Source organism: Remersonia thermophila, chromosome 6 (assembly GCF_042764415.1).
Source record: "Remersonia thermophila strain ATCC 22073 chromosome 6, whole genome shotgun sequence".
Lineage (NCBI taxonomy): Eukaryota > Fungi > Ascomycota > Sordariomycetes > Sordariales > Chaetomiaceae > Remersonia > Remersonia thermophila.
Window position 1 is genome coordinate 2762467 of NC_092222.1, and position 17361 is coordinate 2779827.

General features: G+C 60.3%; 4 protein-coding genes across 4 annotated transcripts; 2 read left to right on the plus strand and 2 right to left on the minus strand.

The window, feature by feature from the left end:
* Positions 1-1033: 1033 nt before the first annotated feature.
* Positions 1034-3237, minus strand: VTJ83DRAFT_6930 (uncharacterized protein; the record flags this gene model as incomplete). Its single annotated transcript, XM_071013696.1, has 4 exons — positions 1034-1479; positions 1600-2681; positions 2904-3152; positions 3224-3237. The coding sequence occupies 4 exons, from the start codon at positions 3235-3237 to the stop codon at positions 1034-1036; spliced, it is 1791 nt and encodes a 596-aa protein (XP_070864557.1).
* Positions 3238-5342: 2105 nt separating this feature from the next.
* Positions 5343-8108, minus strand: VTJ83DRAFT_6931 (uncharacterized protein; the record flags this gene model as incomplete). The annotated part of the gene is made up of 2 exons (XM_071013697.1): positions 5343-7905; positions 8014-8108. The coding sequence occupies 2 exons, from the start codon at positions 8106-8108 to the stop codon at positions 5343-5345; spliced, it is 2658 nt and encodes an 885-aa protein (XP_070864558.1).
* Positions 8109-10443: 2335 nt separating this feature from the next.
* Positions 10444-11724, plus strand: VTJ83DRAFT_6932 (uncharacterized protein; the record flags this gene model as incomplete). Its single annotated transcript, XM_071013698.1, has 1 exon — positions 10444-11724. One exon carries the CDS (start codon positions 10444-10446, stop codon positions 11722-11724), a length of 1281 nt encoding a protein of 426 aa, XP_070864559.1.
* Positions 11725-12762: 1038 nt separating this feature from the next.
* VTJ83DRAFT_6933 (uncharacterized protein) lies at positions 12763-15559 on the plus strand (the record flags this gene model as incomplete). Its single annotated transcript, XM_071013699.1, has 5 exons — positions 12763-12924; positions 12995-13786; positions 13871-14187; positions 14244-14588; positions 14677-15559. 5 exons carry the CDS (start codon positions 12763-12765, stop codon positions 15557-15559), a joined length of 2499 nt encoding a protein of 832 aa, XP_070864560.1.
* Positions 15560-17361: the final 1802 nt, after the last annotated feature.

The following is a 17361-nucleotide window of genomic DNA, read 5'->3' on the forward strand; positions in this document are numbered from 1 at the left end:
AGACGGGAGCTTGCCATCCCCGCCCGCCCGTCCCCCACGTCCGGCGCCTTGGGTGCCATATCTTAGGCACCTACTGTGTACAAGCATGCGGCACCGTTCCTTGCGCAAGGTACCATGGCTAGGTAAGGTAGGTAAGGCATGCAAGCCAAAGTCGCTGCCCTCCGCAGGTCCATACGTTCGTAGCAAATAACTCGACCACTGTTCCATGCTAGGGCACGCCTACCTTCATTACACAGCAGGCTTGCCTTGGGTGCGATGCCAGGGGAATTGGCAAGGCATCGGAGGAGGTGTAGGTACCTATTCGGTCAAGAACAGGGCACAACAGAATGGCCAAGCCGGGACGGGGCTTACGAGGTGGTCCATCAGGCGTAAGCGTTGCCAGGTGGCGATCTCCATGGGAGGTCTCGGCAACGAACGGTATTAATTCGTGCAGCCCACTTATATCCCGCCAGTGCAAGACCCGGCCAGGCCAGGGTACGTATCTCGGGTAGCCGCGCAGCTATGTCATCGTCACCTCGGGTTGGCATTCTCTCAAAGGCCAGGCGGGGCCACCTCCGCTCCATCCTGGAGATGGTTACAGGAATGCGCCGACACAATGGGCTTGAGCCAAAGTGTTGTCCAAATAGCCTTTCCCTGGATCACGAGCCCGGAGGATCTACCGTAGCAGCCAGATTCCATGGGAGGGCCTGTTTCCTAGGTCCTGGGCATTGTGTGCGCCGCTGGCTCCTAAGCAGTGGGAGGCCAGAGCGGAAATATCAAAGCGATAAAACGATACAAGACGGCCGAGGACAGACGGAGCGGGAACTGAAACTCCAATCAAGTGAATCATCGTACACGATGGATGGCTTGACACTACCTCAAGCAGTCCATCCGGTCAACTAGGCTACCCAAAAAACGACTCCCTTTTCTCCCGTACAATGCATCATATACCCAAGATGAAGAGCAAACAAGATGTATGATGAAAAAAAAAAAAAAGAAAAAGAAAAAAGAAAAAGATAAAATGGGGGTGGGGGGATGAGAGAGAAAAACCATTTCATGTCCGCCATGCCGGCCTCTCCACCTTTTCCTCTCGGCTCTCCGTGCCCCCCAACCACGCGCCGCTCTCCGCCGACTCCTTCCCCGGCATCATCGGACCGCGGAGGCCGCCGGGCCGGCCCGCATCCCCGGCCCTGACCCTGTCGCCGCCCAGGCCGGCGCTTCGCCCGCTGCTCGCCGCACGCTCCCCGCCGTCCACGGCGCCGGCGCCGTGCTCCTTGAGCATGCGCGTGGCGTAGCCGGGCGGCACCCACCTCTTGGAGGTCCACGGCTTCACGCTCGGGTCGCCGTACATGGCGTCGACGTTCTCGAGCGACAGCGACACCGACTCGTACAGGAAGAAGTAGACGAGCAGCAGGCCGGCGATGTTGGTGGCGACAAAGACGAAGCCGTAGGCGTAGTTGATGCCCGACGTGGCGAGAGGGGTCAGGAAGGAGATGAGGACTGTGGTTCCCACCGCCGTTAGCACTTTTGCCGTTCGTGCAATGTCATGTACTTTGTCTTTTTGTTCTTGTGCTTGTTTGGCGACATAGGAAGGGACGAGAAGAAAAAAAAAAGACTCACAGTTGCCCAACCAGTTGCCCGCCGTGGCCAACGAAGCCTGCTTGGCGCGCGTCCTCAGCGGGAACGTCTCGCCGACGACGACCCAGCAGATGGGTCCCCAGGTCATGGCGAAGGAGGCGATGAACATGCAGGCCGACACGATCATGACGATGCCCGCCGTCCGGTTTCGGGAGCCTTGGCCGACCGCTTGGTCCTCGTCGGAGCCCAGCAGCGCCGTGCCCACGGCGGCGAACACGGCCAGCCAAGCCGCCTGCCACGCGGCGCCGACGATGAGCGGCGTGCGCCGGCCGTACCGCTCGACGACGTACAGCCCGAAAAAGGTCATGGCCACGTTGACGGCGCCCAGGATGAGCTGCGTGCGGATCGGGTCGTCGACGCCCGCCGACTGGAACACGGTCGCGCCGTAGTAGAAAAAGTAGTTGACCCCCGTCCACTGCTGCAGGAAGTGGATCGCCACGCCCAGGTAGGTCCGGTACACCTGCTTGGGCACGCCGTTCCCGCCGCCGTCGCTTCGGCGCCGGCGCCGCTTCACGAAGCACTCGAGCCACGACCCGACGCCGACCGCCTTCTCCTTCTCGAGGATGCCGCGCATCTCGGCCAGGTCCTCCTCGATGAGCGGGTGGCGCGGGTCGTCCTTGAGGCCGCGCAGGCGGGCCATGGACATGCGCGCGTCGTCCCACCGCTGCCGCGCCGCCAGCCAGCGGGGGCTCTCGGGCACGAGCAGGATGCCCAGCCCCAGCGGCAGCGAGAAGGCGATGCTGAGCCCGATGACGATGCGCCAGCTGGCCGCCTCGTCCTCGATGGCGCGCACGCCGTAGTTGACAATGTTGGCCACGAGGATGCCGATCGTGATGAGCAGCTGGTACGACGCCACCACGGCGCCCCGGATCTGCCGCGGCGCGCTCTCGCTCTGGAACATGGGCACCCCGACCGACAGGTTGCCGATGCCGAGCCCGGCCACGAAGCGGCCCATCATGAGGTGCACCCACGACCTTTCGGCCGTGATCTGGATGATGTTGCCGATGATGAAGATGACGACGCCAAACGAGAGCGACTTGCGGCGGCCGAACCAGTCGGCGGTGCTGGCAAAGACGGCGGATTAGGATTCATCGTTGTGCGTACATAGGATGGGCAAGGAAGGGGGTGGTCGACAACAACAACAGCAACAACAACAGCAACAACAACAGCAACAACAACAGCAACAACAACAACAACAACAACAGCAACAACAGCAAAAAAAAAAAAAAGAAAAAGAAAGAAAGAAAAAAAGAGAAAAGAAAAAAAAGAAAAGAAAAAAAACTCACTAGGAAGCCGTCAGGGCCCCCAGCAGCGTGCCGATGCTCATCAGCGACACGATCAACGACTGGATGATGGGCTCAAAGTCCCTGCCGTCGGCCGTGTCCACCTGGCCGAACCGGTTCTTGAAGTCTCGGAAGAGCAGCATGCCCGAGATCTGGCCCGTGTCGTAGCCAAAGAGAAAGCCGCCGATGGACGTCACGGCGCCGAGGATGATGGCCTCGGCGCCGCAGTCGGCGCCATTGATGCGGATGGATCTGACAATCGGGGTGTTAGAGGGGGAGACAAACACCGGTGAGGAGAAGTATGGTTTGGTGTCCAAGCTCACTTTCTTCCGAGCATCCCGAGATCGATCCTCAGGGTTATCACTCGTTCCTAGCTACCTATTCTTCCTCATATAGGGAGGGAGGGTTGGGGTTGTGTGGACTTGGAGGGGGAAATCTTGGGGGCGATCCGGTTGCTGATCGTTTGTAACTTGATCCATTGTGCCGGGTCGAGGATTATATAGCATGCACGGGGGGAACTGGCCGTCGGGGACCCGAGGAGGGATCTGATAGCTGGACACGACGTCGATGGGGCTCCTACCGCCCTTGGGATGATGTCACCGTCCATCTTCAAACCCAAACAAGCTTTGGGAGTGCGAGGGTCTCCGGGGTGTCCCTGACCTGCGACGGCAGCCAGGGAAGAATAGAGTCCGAGTCCGTGAAATAACTTTTACACAGCGGGAATCCAGGGTATGTAAGACCAGGCATGATCAAGGTGAGTTCAGGTAAAGACAGGGTCGCGTGGTTCACCCTCTACCAATGACATCGTGTGGTGACGCAACCGTGCTTGGAACCCGTTGTTTGGAAAATCCGGGGTTGTGGGGGGGGGGGGGCTGGGGTCATGATCGGCATGCCTTTTGTCCGGTAAGGTGGGCGATGGATAGCGAGCCAAGCCCAGCTTCATGATGCATGGTGCATATCCCGGCACAACCCAGACTTTTGTTGTCACTCTTTTTCAGGACTTTCAAAACGCGTCTCTTTCTGGGTGGAGGATTGACGGGGCACATGGCCGAAGGGGCGAAAGGGCGAAAGAGACGACGGCGGGCCATGGGATGAAGGGAGAAATGGAGCCATGCCCATGGATCGAGAAGGGGGACTTCCCTACCACACAATTCACTCCTTTCACACAAGTTGCAAGTTGCAAAAAGACTCATCCTGTCTGCTGAAAAAAAGAACAAAAAAAAAAAAAAAAAAAAAGAGTTACCCCTGGTTGTTGAGCCTCAAAAGCAGCAAGCGGTGCATTGACCACAAGGGCGTCATGTACGCAGTAAGTAACTAATTCTGATATGAAAAAAGGCCAACCAACCTCCACACGGTCCCACCGTCGCCTTCAATAAGACCGACCGCAGCTCCCTAGGTAACGCTGCTCATTGCTGAGGAGAGAGGTCCCCTCTCAGAAGAGTCCCTCAAGACAGCGCGCAGGAATGTAGGTATTTAGCGCCAAAAGAAAACATCAACGTCATCGCAGGCGTGAACGAACAACAACGGAGGGAAAAAAAGAGAGACGTCACGCCAAAAGCTCAAGAGATCAGGAAAAGTTCAGGCTCATCATCGTCATCACCAACATTCAGCAGCAGCAGCAGCAGCAGCAGAGGCGGCCCATCCCATTCAGAGGAATTTTCTTTTTCTCGCTGATCTCCATGCTCCGTCTCATTTCCTTCCCTTCCGCCCAGAGAGTGGCAAAGAATAAAGGAGAAAGAAAAGAGGAGAGGGGGGGGGGGGGGGGGTGAAAACGAAACAAGAACAAGAGCACCTCCCTCCCCTCTCTGTAGCCATGAATTCCCCCCCTCCCCCCCAATCTCATCGTCTGCCATCTATCCATTCCTTCTTCCCTGCATACCTTCCTCCCCTTTGCTATCCCCAGCCCACGACAGAGGTTTCATAGAGCTGGCCGGATCGAGCCCATGACCCAACTCCACCCGGCCAGTCAGCTATCCATGATAAAGGTAGTTCGGCGTCGGATGATGCAAGGACGGCTCTGTTCCGGGGGAACCAAGACCGGCATGAAAGCCCTGATGATATGGTACAGGTCGTTTGGTAGTCCTACATAAGGGGTGTGAATTAAAAAAGAAAAGGAGGAAAATCCGAAGAATGACGACGCAGCTCCATGAAGGGAGGGGGTGTGATGCGTTGCTCTGCTATGTTGTGCTGTGATGGCAAAAAAAAAAAAAAAGACAAGTCAAGCCAGGAGGAGAAAAAAAAAGACGTTCCCCATCTAGCAAGAGATGTCATGGCTGCTCATTATCCACACACATCCGTCCATGCAACGCCATGGGCCCCCCCTTTTCCATGATCACGCCCAAAGAAAGCCCCCCACCCGACGCACACGCCTTGACACGATGTGCAGGGAGAAAAGAAAAAAAAAAGCTCCATGACCCGGGCGGGCCAAAGAGGAAAAAAAGCTTAATCCTCTTCCGAATCCACTTCATCCTCGCTCTCGTGCTCGGCCTGGTTCGTCGGCTCTTGGCCGTTCCCTTCGACGCTCTCGAGCGGTTCTTGGCTGCCCGAGGCCTGACGGCCGGCCTGCGCCCGAAGCTCGTTCAGCTGTGCGATCCGACGTTCCTGCTCGGTCCGGCTCATGGGCTTGTTCTTTTTGGTCTTTGTCGGATTGGGACGGCTGTCGCGGGCGGGCTGGGCCGCCGCCGACTGCAGGCCCAGCTGGCGCTCCTTTTCGATGCGCGCGTTGGGGTTGTGCTTGAGGGCGATCTCGTAGAGCTTGGCGAGGGCTTCTTCGGACACGGTCTCGATGTCAAGCTCCAGCTCGCCGGCGTCGTTCTCGCTGTGGCCCGTGTCCTTCTTGATGAGGTCAATCGCCCGCTCGAGCAGGGGCCCGTCCAGGTTGCCGAGCGATTCGACGATGATCTCCTTTTCCAGCGGGCCAATCTTCCTCTTGGGAGCCGCCTTCTTGACGCCGCCGGCCTTCTTGCTCGCGCCCGCCGCCCCCACCGTCGCCTTCTTGGCCACCGCCGCGGCCCCGCCTCCGGACTTCTTCTTGGCGGGCTTGGCCTTGGCCGGCTTTTTGGCCGGGAGCTGCGCGAGCTTGGCGCGCTCGGCCATGAGCTGCTTCTGCAGCATGGCCACGACCGCTTGCGCCACCTCGACGTCGGCGATGTCCGAGGTGCCCGAGTTGACCATGTCGTCGACCTTCTTCTTTTCCTGCTCCAGTCGCTTCTGGATCGTAGCCAGACGGTTCTCGATCTGTTTGCGCTCCTCGGCCAGCTCGTCGTCCGCCTCGGAATCGGCGTCGTCCGACTCGGACTCGTCCCGGCTCAGGGCCCGCGCAGGGGCCTGGGCGGGCGCGTGCTTCGCCATCCACTCGTCCTTCTTGGACATCTCGGCCCGATACAGGTCTTGGAGCCGCAGGGCCTGGTGGTACACGACGTGGTCCTCGCCGTTAAAGAGCTTGCAGTTCTTGATGATGAGGTCAAAGTCCTTGTCGAACTCCTTGAGCGAGGTGTACTCGCCCGCGTTGAGCTTCTTCTCCATGGTGCCCAGGTCCATGGGCCGCTTGATGATCTTGTGGTAGTGCGGAATGTTGAGGGCGACGGGGTCGACGGGCTGCATGAAGGCGGCGTTGACGTCGTAGTATTTGGCCTTCCTCAGCTCCGCCAGCACCTCGTCGCAGAAGCGGAGCTCGAGGGGGAGCTTCTTCCGCTTCGTGTCGTAGACCAGGTCCTTGGGAACGGCCGGCTTGATGGGGCGCTTGGAGCGGTTGTCGGGCTTGTGGCGGATGTTGGGGACGCCGTTGCTTCCGGGGGGGATGGCGAAAGCGGGCGATTCGGCGACGGGGGGCTTCGGCGCGGGGCTGGCGACGGGCTTGGGCTGGCGGGCGGGCGGCGCGGCCGGGACGGCGGTGCGCGGCTCGACGTGGCGGGTCGTGTGCGCCTTGGAATCTTTCCTCTCGGGCTTGGGAGGCTCCGAGGCCGAGATGGCGCCCATGCGGGCGAGGATGGCCTCGCGGCAGGCCTTGGCCTGCAGCGTCACGTCGTGCGCCTCGCCGTTGAAGGTGGCGGCGTTCTGCACCATCAGGTCGAGGTCCTTCTTGAAGTCGCCCATGGTGGCGTACGGCGTCAGGTCGCCGCGCAGGTGCTTCTCCATGGTGCTGATGTCCATGGGCTTCTCGATCTTGCTCCGGTAGTCTTCCCAGAGCATCGGCCAGAGGCTCTGGACGGGCTGTTTGAAGGGAATGCCGACCTTGGTCTTCTTGACGCCCGCCAGGACCTGGCGGATCTGCTTGTTCTGCCATTCCGTGATGGGGCTGTCGTTGAGACTATCGTCGTTCAGCCTCTTGGTTCCCGGGGCGGCCGGGGCGGCCGCGTCGGGGGCCGCCTGGCCGTCCACCTCCATGCGCTCGGCCGAGGGGCTCGTCTTGACCTGGACCTGGTCCGCTGCGTGCTCGACCTTGGTCCGCTTCGCGACAGGCTCGTCCTCGCTATCGATGTCGCGCTCGCGCGACAGCTTCGCCGAGGGCTGGGCGCCGTCCGACGCGGTCGCATCGGCGGCGGCTGCCGGAGGGGATGTGGCGGAGGGCGCAGCGGCTTCGGTCGTGGGCTCTTCGGTCGTTGGCACCGCCTGGGCGGGCGCGTCGGCGGGCTCCTCAGTGCCGGCCATGGCGACATCGGGCGCGGCGGCTTCGGCAGCAGGTTCCTCCTTCGGACGCGACGTTGGCGACAGCGCGTCAGCCTCCTTGCTGTCGGCGTTCTCGGGCGCGTCGGTCATCTCCGCGTCGGCGGCATGCGCGGCGTCTTCCATCTTCACCTTATCGATACGGCTTGCAATGTCCTGCTCTGTCGCCGACTTTGGCTCCTCGGCCTGGTCCTGGTCCTGGGCGGCGTGCGACGGCTCCTTGGCGGGCGAGGCGTTGTCTTTGTCGGCGGGCGCCGCGTCTGTCGCCGGCTTGTCGCCGTTCACCTTTGACGCCGGCTTGGACTCGGAATCTTGCTGACTCGCGGGGGGCGAAACGTGGCTGAGGGGGAGGGAGCGTGTGCTTAGCGACAGAACGAATGGAAGGCGACGGAAACCGGACAAGAAACAAAGAAAACGATGGCCGAAAAAAAAAAACAGCGCAACCTACCCGTTCAACTCGGAGCTCTCCCCCTCTTTCTCTGTAGGCTGCGGCTTCTCGTTGGGAAGCGCGGCTTCCGGTTGCTGAGTTGTCATGATTGCCATTCAGTGTTCGCGCAGGGCGATCGAAGGCGGCATAAAATCGGCGCGCGGTAGAATGGGGTCGTAAATTTAGCGATGCATATCACGACGAGGTGACGGAAAGGATGGTGGATGTCGCGCTGTCGTTGGGTTCCGCCGTTGGTGTTGTGGATGCGCCGAGTCGCAAACGCGCCCAAACCGCGAAAGTTCAAATGCGGTGCAGCACGGTCGATGATAAAAAGTATTGGGTCGTAGAAAGCCCGAATTCGATCCCTCGCGGTTGAAAAAGAAAAAAATAAAATAAAATAAACCGATGCGCTGGGATCCGATCGCTTTCTTTGATTGATCGAGATAGAGTTGGGTGAACGATGGGTGGTTGTTGCGGGGGGGGGGGGGGGGGGGGGGGTGCGCCGGCGACGGTCAGGTCGGTCGGCCGATAGCGATAATGCTGGGTTGTTGTTTTGACGGATGGAAATCAAATGGGTTGACGTGGAGCAGCCGTCAATGGAGTCGATGGAGTCGACGGTAAGTAAAGCAAGCAGGACAGCTGTGTGCAGCTGAATGCTGTTGTGTATTGACGTTTTTTTTTTCGTTAGGATTGTGGTGAGCTGCACTGTGCTGAACTGTGCTGCTGCTTGTTGCTGCTGCTGTGTTGAAGCTTCAGTGGCAAGCTTCAGGCGAGCGTGGCGGGGAAACAGGCGGAATGCGGATGTGGGACGTGCGCACGCGTTGGGTCGCGAAAATGCGAAAGGGAAGAAAAACGACAACCACTCACAGATTCGCGAGAAATGGTGCGCAGGGGGAAGGCTGAGAAATTATAGACTCTGGGCCGCCAGCCTCGCGGGATGACGACCGCTCGGGAAGGAAAAACTCGGACGGGAGGCGAGAGTCGCGTCTTGATCGCTCGACGACCCGGCTTGATTGGCTGGAGCCCCGGTGGGTCTGTGGCTCCCTGCAGGGGAGGGAGCATGCTCGGATGTCGATTGGCCGAAAACGGGACCAAGAGCAGGGAGACCAGTGGGCATGTGGGGCACGCTTGGCAAGAATGCAGGACGGCCTGGCCAGTAAGTTTCGGGTTGCAGAGTGCTCTTTTTGACAGGAAAGAAAGCAAGAAAAAAGAGACATCCTCTCAAGAAAGCATCGCAACGTGTTGTGTTGGCTTGTTTCATTCGGGAGGACGATTGCATCGCCCAAGTGCTGCTCATGCTGCATTCGGGCTCTTTTGCAAACGACCAACCTACTTCCCAACCGCCACCCGCTCCCCCGTGTTTCCGATCCTAATTCTCTCTCAGGCCTCTTTCCCGTCTCCCGAACGTGCCGAACTGGGGGCACGCAACCGTGATTCGCGACAGCGGGGCGGTGGGGGGACTTTGTATCTCCCGAAGCGGAAGCCCTGTGTTGTGTTGTGTTGTTTTTCTTTGTCGGCTTCCGCGTTCGCGCCCGTCGCCGATATACCGTCTCGTCTGAACATGAACAGGACCGTTGCATCATCCTTCTCAGCACGCTGCCCTACGTGCTCCTGCGGCGATGCGGCAAATGGCAAACGGCGAACCTTGGGAGCGTTTGAGATCGGACTGCGGTGGGATTGTGTCGTGTTACAACAAAATCAAGCCATCGTGTCCGGTCTCGACGATCCAGCCAGGCTTCCAGCATCGCTCACAACGCCGGCAGCCTGATGTGTCTGCCTGGGACGTGATGACGAGCGAAACGAGATGAAGGGAACTCGTCAACGAGGACAAGAATCCGCATTCCTGCAACAGCGGTTCTTGTCTCCGGCAATGACAGGGTGAACGGTCAGGTCAGGTCGAGCTGCGCATCGATGCATCCATCCCCATCGCGTCGAGAGCTTCGGGTTCTGTGTGGTGTGTATTTCCTGTACGGGGCCAGGCGCGTCACACGGCATGCATGGCGCGCCATCTTGCGACACGCGCGGGATGGGCCATGGGTCTGGTCACATGACCGCGCCCGGGGCAGAGCACGCCATCAATGCATGCGCCACAGCCCAACGGTGCGCCACACCTGGCCATCGGAGCCAAGACAATTAGGCCCCACTCTCCCGCCAGACGATGGACAAGGTCTGGATATCCATTTCTCGGCTCCAAAAAAAAGTTTGGACCCATCGAAATTTCTGCTGCATCGCGGCGTCCAAGTCCATCTCTCTCTGCAGTGCAAACAACCAACCGTCCTCTCCGTCCTTCTTTTCCCGTTTGTTTGTCGAAGCAGCGGGGGCAAATCGTTACGGTAATCTCTCGACAAACAGAAAAATAACACCGACCGACCGTCTCCTGCGACCAATTGCCGGATCTTGGGTCCGCAAAGAACATCCACGCCGGCCCCGTTCGGCACTCACATCGCCACCATGTCGACCAAGCGGAAAGCGGCGACGGCCATCGCAAAGCCCGTGGTGCGCCCGAGCGCAAAGGTCCAGACCAGGTCCAAGATCGACGAGGCCCGGACCACCGTCTCAACCGGCCTGGCATCCTCAAGGCTAGCCTCCAAGGCGGCCGCCGAACCTCTCGATGTTGACGGGACCGGCTCCGAGCCCGAGGACGCCGAGGAGCACGAGGAGGAGATGAGCCAGGGCGAAGACGAGACGGAGAACAAGACAGCCGGGAAGAAGGCGGCGGCAGGGACAAAACGCCCCCGAGATGAGGCGGATCCAGACGAGGTGATGCAAGACGGCGCAGAGGCCTCGGACGGCGAGCCGACCTCGCCGACCTTTGGCGACCTCGTCCGCGGCACCACCACCGTCGACGTGTCCGCCTCCCTCGCCGCCCAGGCGGCCGCCGCTCGATCCTCCCGCAACGGCGCGCAGCCCCACGCCGTCGCCCCGGTCACCGCGACCTCGCTCGGCACCGTGCTGAACCAAGCCCTCCGCACCGACGACAACGACCTTCTCGAGTCCTGCCTCCAGACCAGCGACACCAAGATAATAGAAGCCACCATCAACCGCATGGACTCGGCCCTCGCGAGCGTGCTCCTCTCCAAGCTCGCCGCCCGCATGCACCGCCGCCCCGGCCGCGCCTTCGGCCTCATGCGCTGGATGCAGTGGACCCTGGTGGCCCACGGCGGCGCCCTGGTGACCCAGCCCGACCTGGTCGCCCGCCTCGCCGAGCTGAGCCGCGTTCTCGAGGAGCGCTCGCGCGGCCTCTCCAGCCTGCTGGCCCTCAAGGGGAAGCTCGACATGCTCGACTCGCAGCTCAAGTTCCGCAAGTCCATCAAGTCGGCCAGCGCCGCGCGCAGCCGCGGCGGCGATGACGACGAGTCAAGCGAGGAGGAGGAGGAGGATGCCGACGCCCCCGGCGTCGTGTACGTCGAGGGCCAGGAGACCCTGACGGGCCGGGCGCTGCCCAACGGCGCGGCCGGGCGCGACGAAGACGACGACGCGATCGCGGCCGCTGCGGCGGCGGTCCTCTCGGACTCGGAGGACGAGTCGGACGCCGACTTTGACGAGGAGGACGAGGAGGATGCCGCCGAGGAGCTCGCGGACGAGTCGCTTGACGAGGACGAGGTGGACCACGATGACGTCGAGGAAGATGACGAGGAGGACGAGGAGGAGAGCGATGGCGAGGATGCGCGGCCCCCGGCCAAGCTCCGGAGAGTGACCTCGTCGTCAAGGGTGGCGGCCAAACGGAAGTAATGAGAGGGTGGTGGGGGACCCGGCGACCCGGCGACCCGGCGACCAGGGGGCCAGGGGACCAGGGGGCCAGGGAGGAGGGACGAGGGGATCATAGACGACCGTGTTGGTTGGAAGCATGCATGAACAGCGGCATCATCTTGTACGGGGAGTTGTCGACCGGTGAAAGAGCCGGGCCTTGTCGCTTCGTTCCAGGCCACCGACATGCCTGCGTTTTGTAAGGTGCCTGACCAGGCCCGCCATGGTGTGGTTGGTACGCACAATTTGAGGAGCAACGCAGCTCCTCCTCCTTGCTAGTACATTATTATTGCATCTTTTGGTAGCGGACCAATTCTAATGGTTCCCAGACAGGACCCGATGGGCTTTCCGTTGACTGTGTGAGAACTTCCCGGCGACTTTTGCCTCCTCGGCCAGATGCAACCAACTCCTGAGATGGGCGGTGTGACCGGGGCTGTTTCAAGGCTCACGTCAGGTGGCTCGGCCACCTCAACTTCCTGACCCCCCCTTCTTCAACATCTTCCTCCCCCCACCCACTACCCGTTGGCAGTGGCGGCATGTCATGCCTGGCAGGCAATCCCACCCGGTGTGGTCGTTTGGCGGCGTTGGTGCGAGGGAACTCAACCGTGATTCGCTTGATTCCTCGGAGATGCTTCCACCCAGTCCCCTTGCGCGCTTCTGGCTGCAGCAAGGCAAGCCATCATTGCATTCGGATGCTAGGCCGACAGATACCGGACAGCGACAAGATACGAGGCGAAAGGGGAGTGGGGGGTTGTGTAAGTGTGGGTGATTTTCTTTTTGTTTTGTCGAGGATTTGCGAGGGCCAGGAGGCGTTGTGTTGTGTTGACACGGCCTCTTACAAGATCCCGCCGGGCTGGCTCCCTTGTGCCGACGGCTGCGCCCGGGACACTCAGGTCCTCCTCCTCATACTCCTTCCCCTCTTCCGAGGGTCGATTCCTCCTCAGCTAGACAAACAGCGTCCCCAACCGCCTCCTACGGCACCTCGGGTGGGTAGTCAATCGGTCTCGTGAACGGATTGCGAGGATGCAAGCCAGCGGGCCCGGCCCGGGCTTTCGCCCCCTTCTCCCTCGGCCGCCGCAACGTGGTTCAGGAGGCGGGTGGGATGGTTCCAAGAGCCTAGCGCTTCCTCCTCGGACCGTCCACACCAAGAGTGCTTGCGAGGGGTGCCGGCGGCGGAAGATCAAGGTAAGCCGTTCTCCCGCCCCTGCGCCCCCTTCTCCTATCGAACCTCCTCCCGCTTACGCCTCCGGTTGAGTGCGATGGCAAACGGCCAACCTGCTCTGCCTGCGCCGGCTACAACCGCGACTGCCTCTACCTCAGTGCAGACCCCAACGAGTCCCGAACCTCGGCGATCAAGCGCAAGTTCGGCGATCTCCAGGACCGCATGTCGAGCCACGAGGAGCTGTTCCACCTGCTCCGCACCCGCAGCCTGCCCGAGGTCTACGAGATCCTCCGCCGCATCCGCGCCGGCAACGACGTCGAAGACATCCTCCGCTACGTCCGCGACGGCGACCTCCTGCTCCAGCTGCATCTCGCCCCGGAAACGCGCCTGCGGTACACGTTCCCGGACTTTGCCAGCTGGCCCGTGATGTTTCGCGATCCCGATGATCCTTACCTGCGGACGCCGCTGTTGGATTTTGATGCCGGTGGTTCGACCAGCAGCAGCAGCAGCAGCAGCATCAGCATCAGCAGCGTAAGCGGCAGCAGCGGTAGCGGCAGCAGCGGTGGTAACGCCGGGGCCAGTGTTGCTCACGAAGGAAGCCTGACGCCCATCACCCCGACCAGGCCAAGGCATCCGCACACGTACCAGATGCCGTACCACGCGGCGCACACCGTCGACCCGCGGCTGTCGACGGCGCGGGCGTCCTCGTGGACGACGGTGACCTGCGATGATACGCTTTTCGCGCGCCTGCTGGGGATTTACTTCCAGTTCGAGTACCCGCGCACGCGGATCTTCCAAAAGGACCTGTTTTTGGATGATCTTGCTCGGGGGAGGACAAAGTATTGCTCCTCGCTGCTGGTGAACTGCATCCTTGCGAATGCTGCGGTAAGGCCTCTTCGCGCCCCTCGACAAGCAGAGATGGAAGGATTCAAGAGGAAGGGGGTTGCTAACCGCTCCTCGCCCGACCAGCACGGCCTCTTGGGCGACCCTCTCCGCGTCGAGTTTTGGACGCCGCGTTCGTTGCCGTACGCGTTCCTGGCCGAGGCCAAACGGCTCTGGGACATCGAGGTGGACCGCGAGCAGCCCCGGCTGACGACGATCCACGCCGCCGTCATTCTGTGCTTCCGGTACGGCTCGGATGGCGCCGACTCGGTCGGCAGCAAGTTCTTGACCAAGGCCCTCGAGCTCTCCATGAAGATGGGTCTTTTCACCCACCGGGAGACGTGCGAAACACGCGAGAGCTTGGCCCGGGCCTTCACGGCCTGGACGCTGTACGCGTATCAGGGGTAGGTTTGCGCCGGAGGCTCCGTGGGCGAGCGCGTGTTGCTGACCTCTCGGGCAGCGTAACCTTCTACTACCTCCGCCGGAAGCCTATCATCAAGGAACCTCCCGCGACACTCTTGCCGGATTACAAAGAGGTGCATAGGCTCACGGGAGAGATTTACGTCCAGTATCCCCTGCAGCCAACGCCGACGCCCATCACCCTCCCAGCGACCTTCCGTGCCCAGGTCGAGCTCAACATCATGATGATGGATATAGGCAGCACGTTCCACACCAACCCCATGCCCGAGACCGCAACCCTGGATGCCGCGCTCCATCACTACCAGAAGCTGGACGCATGGTTTCGCGCACTCCCGTCCGAGCTCCAGCCGAGCTGGGTCGTCATGCCGCACCAGTTGCAGGTCCAGTACGTTAGGAAACCGTCACATGGTGAAATCTTGCCTCCCTGCACAGCTCGCTAACCTTGTTTCTTTTCTTTTGCCTTTCCCATCCAGCATGGAATACTACCTCACCCTGATCGAACTGTTCGAGCCGTGGGTCCGAGGCCCCGACGCAACCACCGTCGTAGCCGTGGATGGCCGCACCATCGCCGAGATCGCCACCTCGGCCCGCGCCCGTCTCGAGACGCTCATCCGCCTGTACTTCCTCCGCCATAGCTTCGACGCGTTGGACTCCATGCTGATCATGTTCCTTCTTTTGCTGGGGTCCATCACGGTGCACGTCCTCGCCGAGTCCGATTCCAGCGACAGCGGCGGCGGCGAGACGGCTGCACCGGCTGCACCGGCTGCACCGGCGACGGCGGCGGCGGCGATGGCGGCGGCCAGCGAGGAGAACAGCACGCCGGGGTCGGAGAGGACAGAAGCGCCGTCTTTGAAAGCCAGCACCAGCCGCAAGCGCGACGCTTCGACCTTCCTCCTCTGCGCCAAGGGCCTGGTGGACCAGGGCAAGAACCTGTACGTGGGCACGCTCATGTTCAACGTGCTATCGAACCTGGTGTCGAGCAAAATCAAAGCCCAGCAGGAGCAGCCGGGAGCTCCAGCAGCAAACGCATCGACCTCGTCGCCGGAATCGGGGGCGAGAGAAGACGGAGGAGGAGGAGGAGGAGGAGGAGGAGGAGGAGGAGGAGGAAAAGGAGGAGGGCTGCCAGAAAGTTTGATTCGCGATCTGGAGCGCATCAAGATTGAGGCGGGACGCGACACAGAGGTGAGGCCGGAGTATGTCCATATGGATTGGCCTGTGTACACGTGGGTCCATCCGGAGCATGAGAGCTTGGGCAGGCTGTTGGAGGCGGGGATGACGGGCGATGAGGGAGAGGCGGAGAGCGTTGAAGGGGTTGGGAGCGAGATCGCCGTGGCGGTGGACGGGGGGTGGGCTTGAAGCACGGGCTTGATGACGCGACGATGAGAAATGACAGCTTGAGATCGGTTTCTTGCCACCTTGTACGAGAAGATGGGTACGTAGTTAGTATTATGGTTGCGGCAGGTTCGCTCATCCGGCGAATATGCCGGGCTGGAGATACTTTCGTCCGATTGCTTGCACAGAGAGAGGGAGCTCAAGGTTGTACAAGACCGAGAGCTACTCTCGTGTTGAGGCTATATAACAACAGTCTTCTCGTGTGTGAACCTAGAGGGTACTACTACCTGCAGAAAAGCAATACAAAGAGTCGCAGAAAGAGTTACAAAAGCTGCGTTACGGTGCGTTGCTCCGAGGGAATAGGCAAGTGATTAATGGGGATTTAGGAGTGGATATCTGCCACGCACCGAGGCCAGGTACATGATTAGTGACGGATCATACTGATGGGACGGCCTGCTCCTTTCTTGAGGCAGCTCATCTCATGCTCTCCTTTCTTGCCCGTTGATTCTGACTGGACGTCCTCCCTTCGAAATCCAATCCACCCCCAACAACCTAACCCTCGTGTTTGCCTCACCCCAAACATCAAGCGCTTCGAGTGCCAAGGCGGCGAGTCCGGCTCGTGTTTCGAGGGGCTTGGGAGGCTACTGGGTCTACGGTGCTTGCGGCGACGGTGTCTGAGAGGGTCGAGCTGGGGAGGAACGCAGCGCTAGGGAAGTGGGTGTTGGCGTTAGGTATTTGGTCGGTTTGATTTTGTTTAGACCGTTTCCATACCTATCCGCCTCCTTGATTCACTGCGTTTTGACATGGAAAGGTCTCTTTCTCTAGGCACGGGCCGGGAGGGACTCAAGGGGTTCATGGGCTTGATGAAGGCCACCGCCAGGGTACCGCGAGAAACGCCCCCTTCTTTGTCGTCGATGCTGACAGTTCCAGACCAACTACACCTCGCCCACGCCTCCCGCCATTTTTGACGCAGGAATTGAATATGTCAGCTCTCGGTATTTCAACCGGTAATTACTCGGGCACCTTCGTTGCCCATCCGAATATCTTCACTCCCGGGGCCGACTCTAGGCGTGGTCACACAGTCGGTGAGACCAACAGAACGTTGCCCGCCATCGAGGTTGAGTTCTGGATTGCGACGGGTCAACCCAACGACATGACAACAGGAGGGGGACCGGCCGATCATGAAGTTCACGTCTCAGATGTGAGAGTTGATTTAGTACAGGCGTTGTGGGACGGCTGCGGTATGACAGGGAAACTCAAGAGAGCCGCATCCATGACGTTGTCGGTTTGACAACAGCATGCACTCATGAAAAAGAAATGCCGAGTTGTTTGCGGCACGTTATGGGATCGAAACATACATTTATCGCCTCCTACCGCTAACTGGGTGATGTTTGGGGATCCTTTGAAAGTTCAGCAGATCCAAGCAACCCCGGTATAATTCATTCACCAAATTCAGACCGGGAGCCAAGTCCCATCGTCACAAACGGATTCTGCCTTCTTGGTTTTGAGAAGGTAATAGTTACCTCTAGATCGGATATTCAACGCTATAGTATACCGTGCGGCCACTGTCGTCTGTTCGTTTCTTCCCTGGCGGCTACGAGGCGAGGCTTTATGAAGGCTGTGCCGTTCTCATGAATGCAAGGTTACAACACCCTGGCCATGCCGAGTTCCCTCTTAAGGAGGAGCCCCCTGCTATGGCATCCTTGTCAGCGCGCTTCTTCAGCGAAGTAGGGGAGAGGCGCAGATGACATGGAGGCTATGCATGTCAGACGCGGTTTCGGAGGGTGACGCCAACCACCGTTGCGCCTTTGCGGGGCCGAACCGAG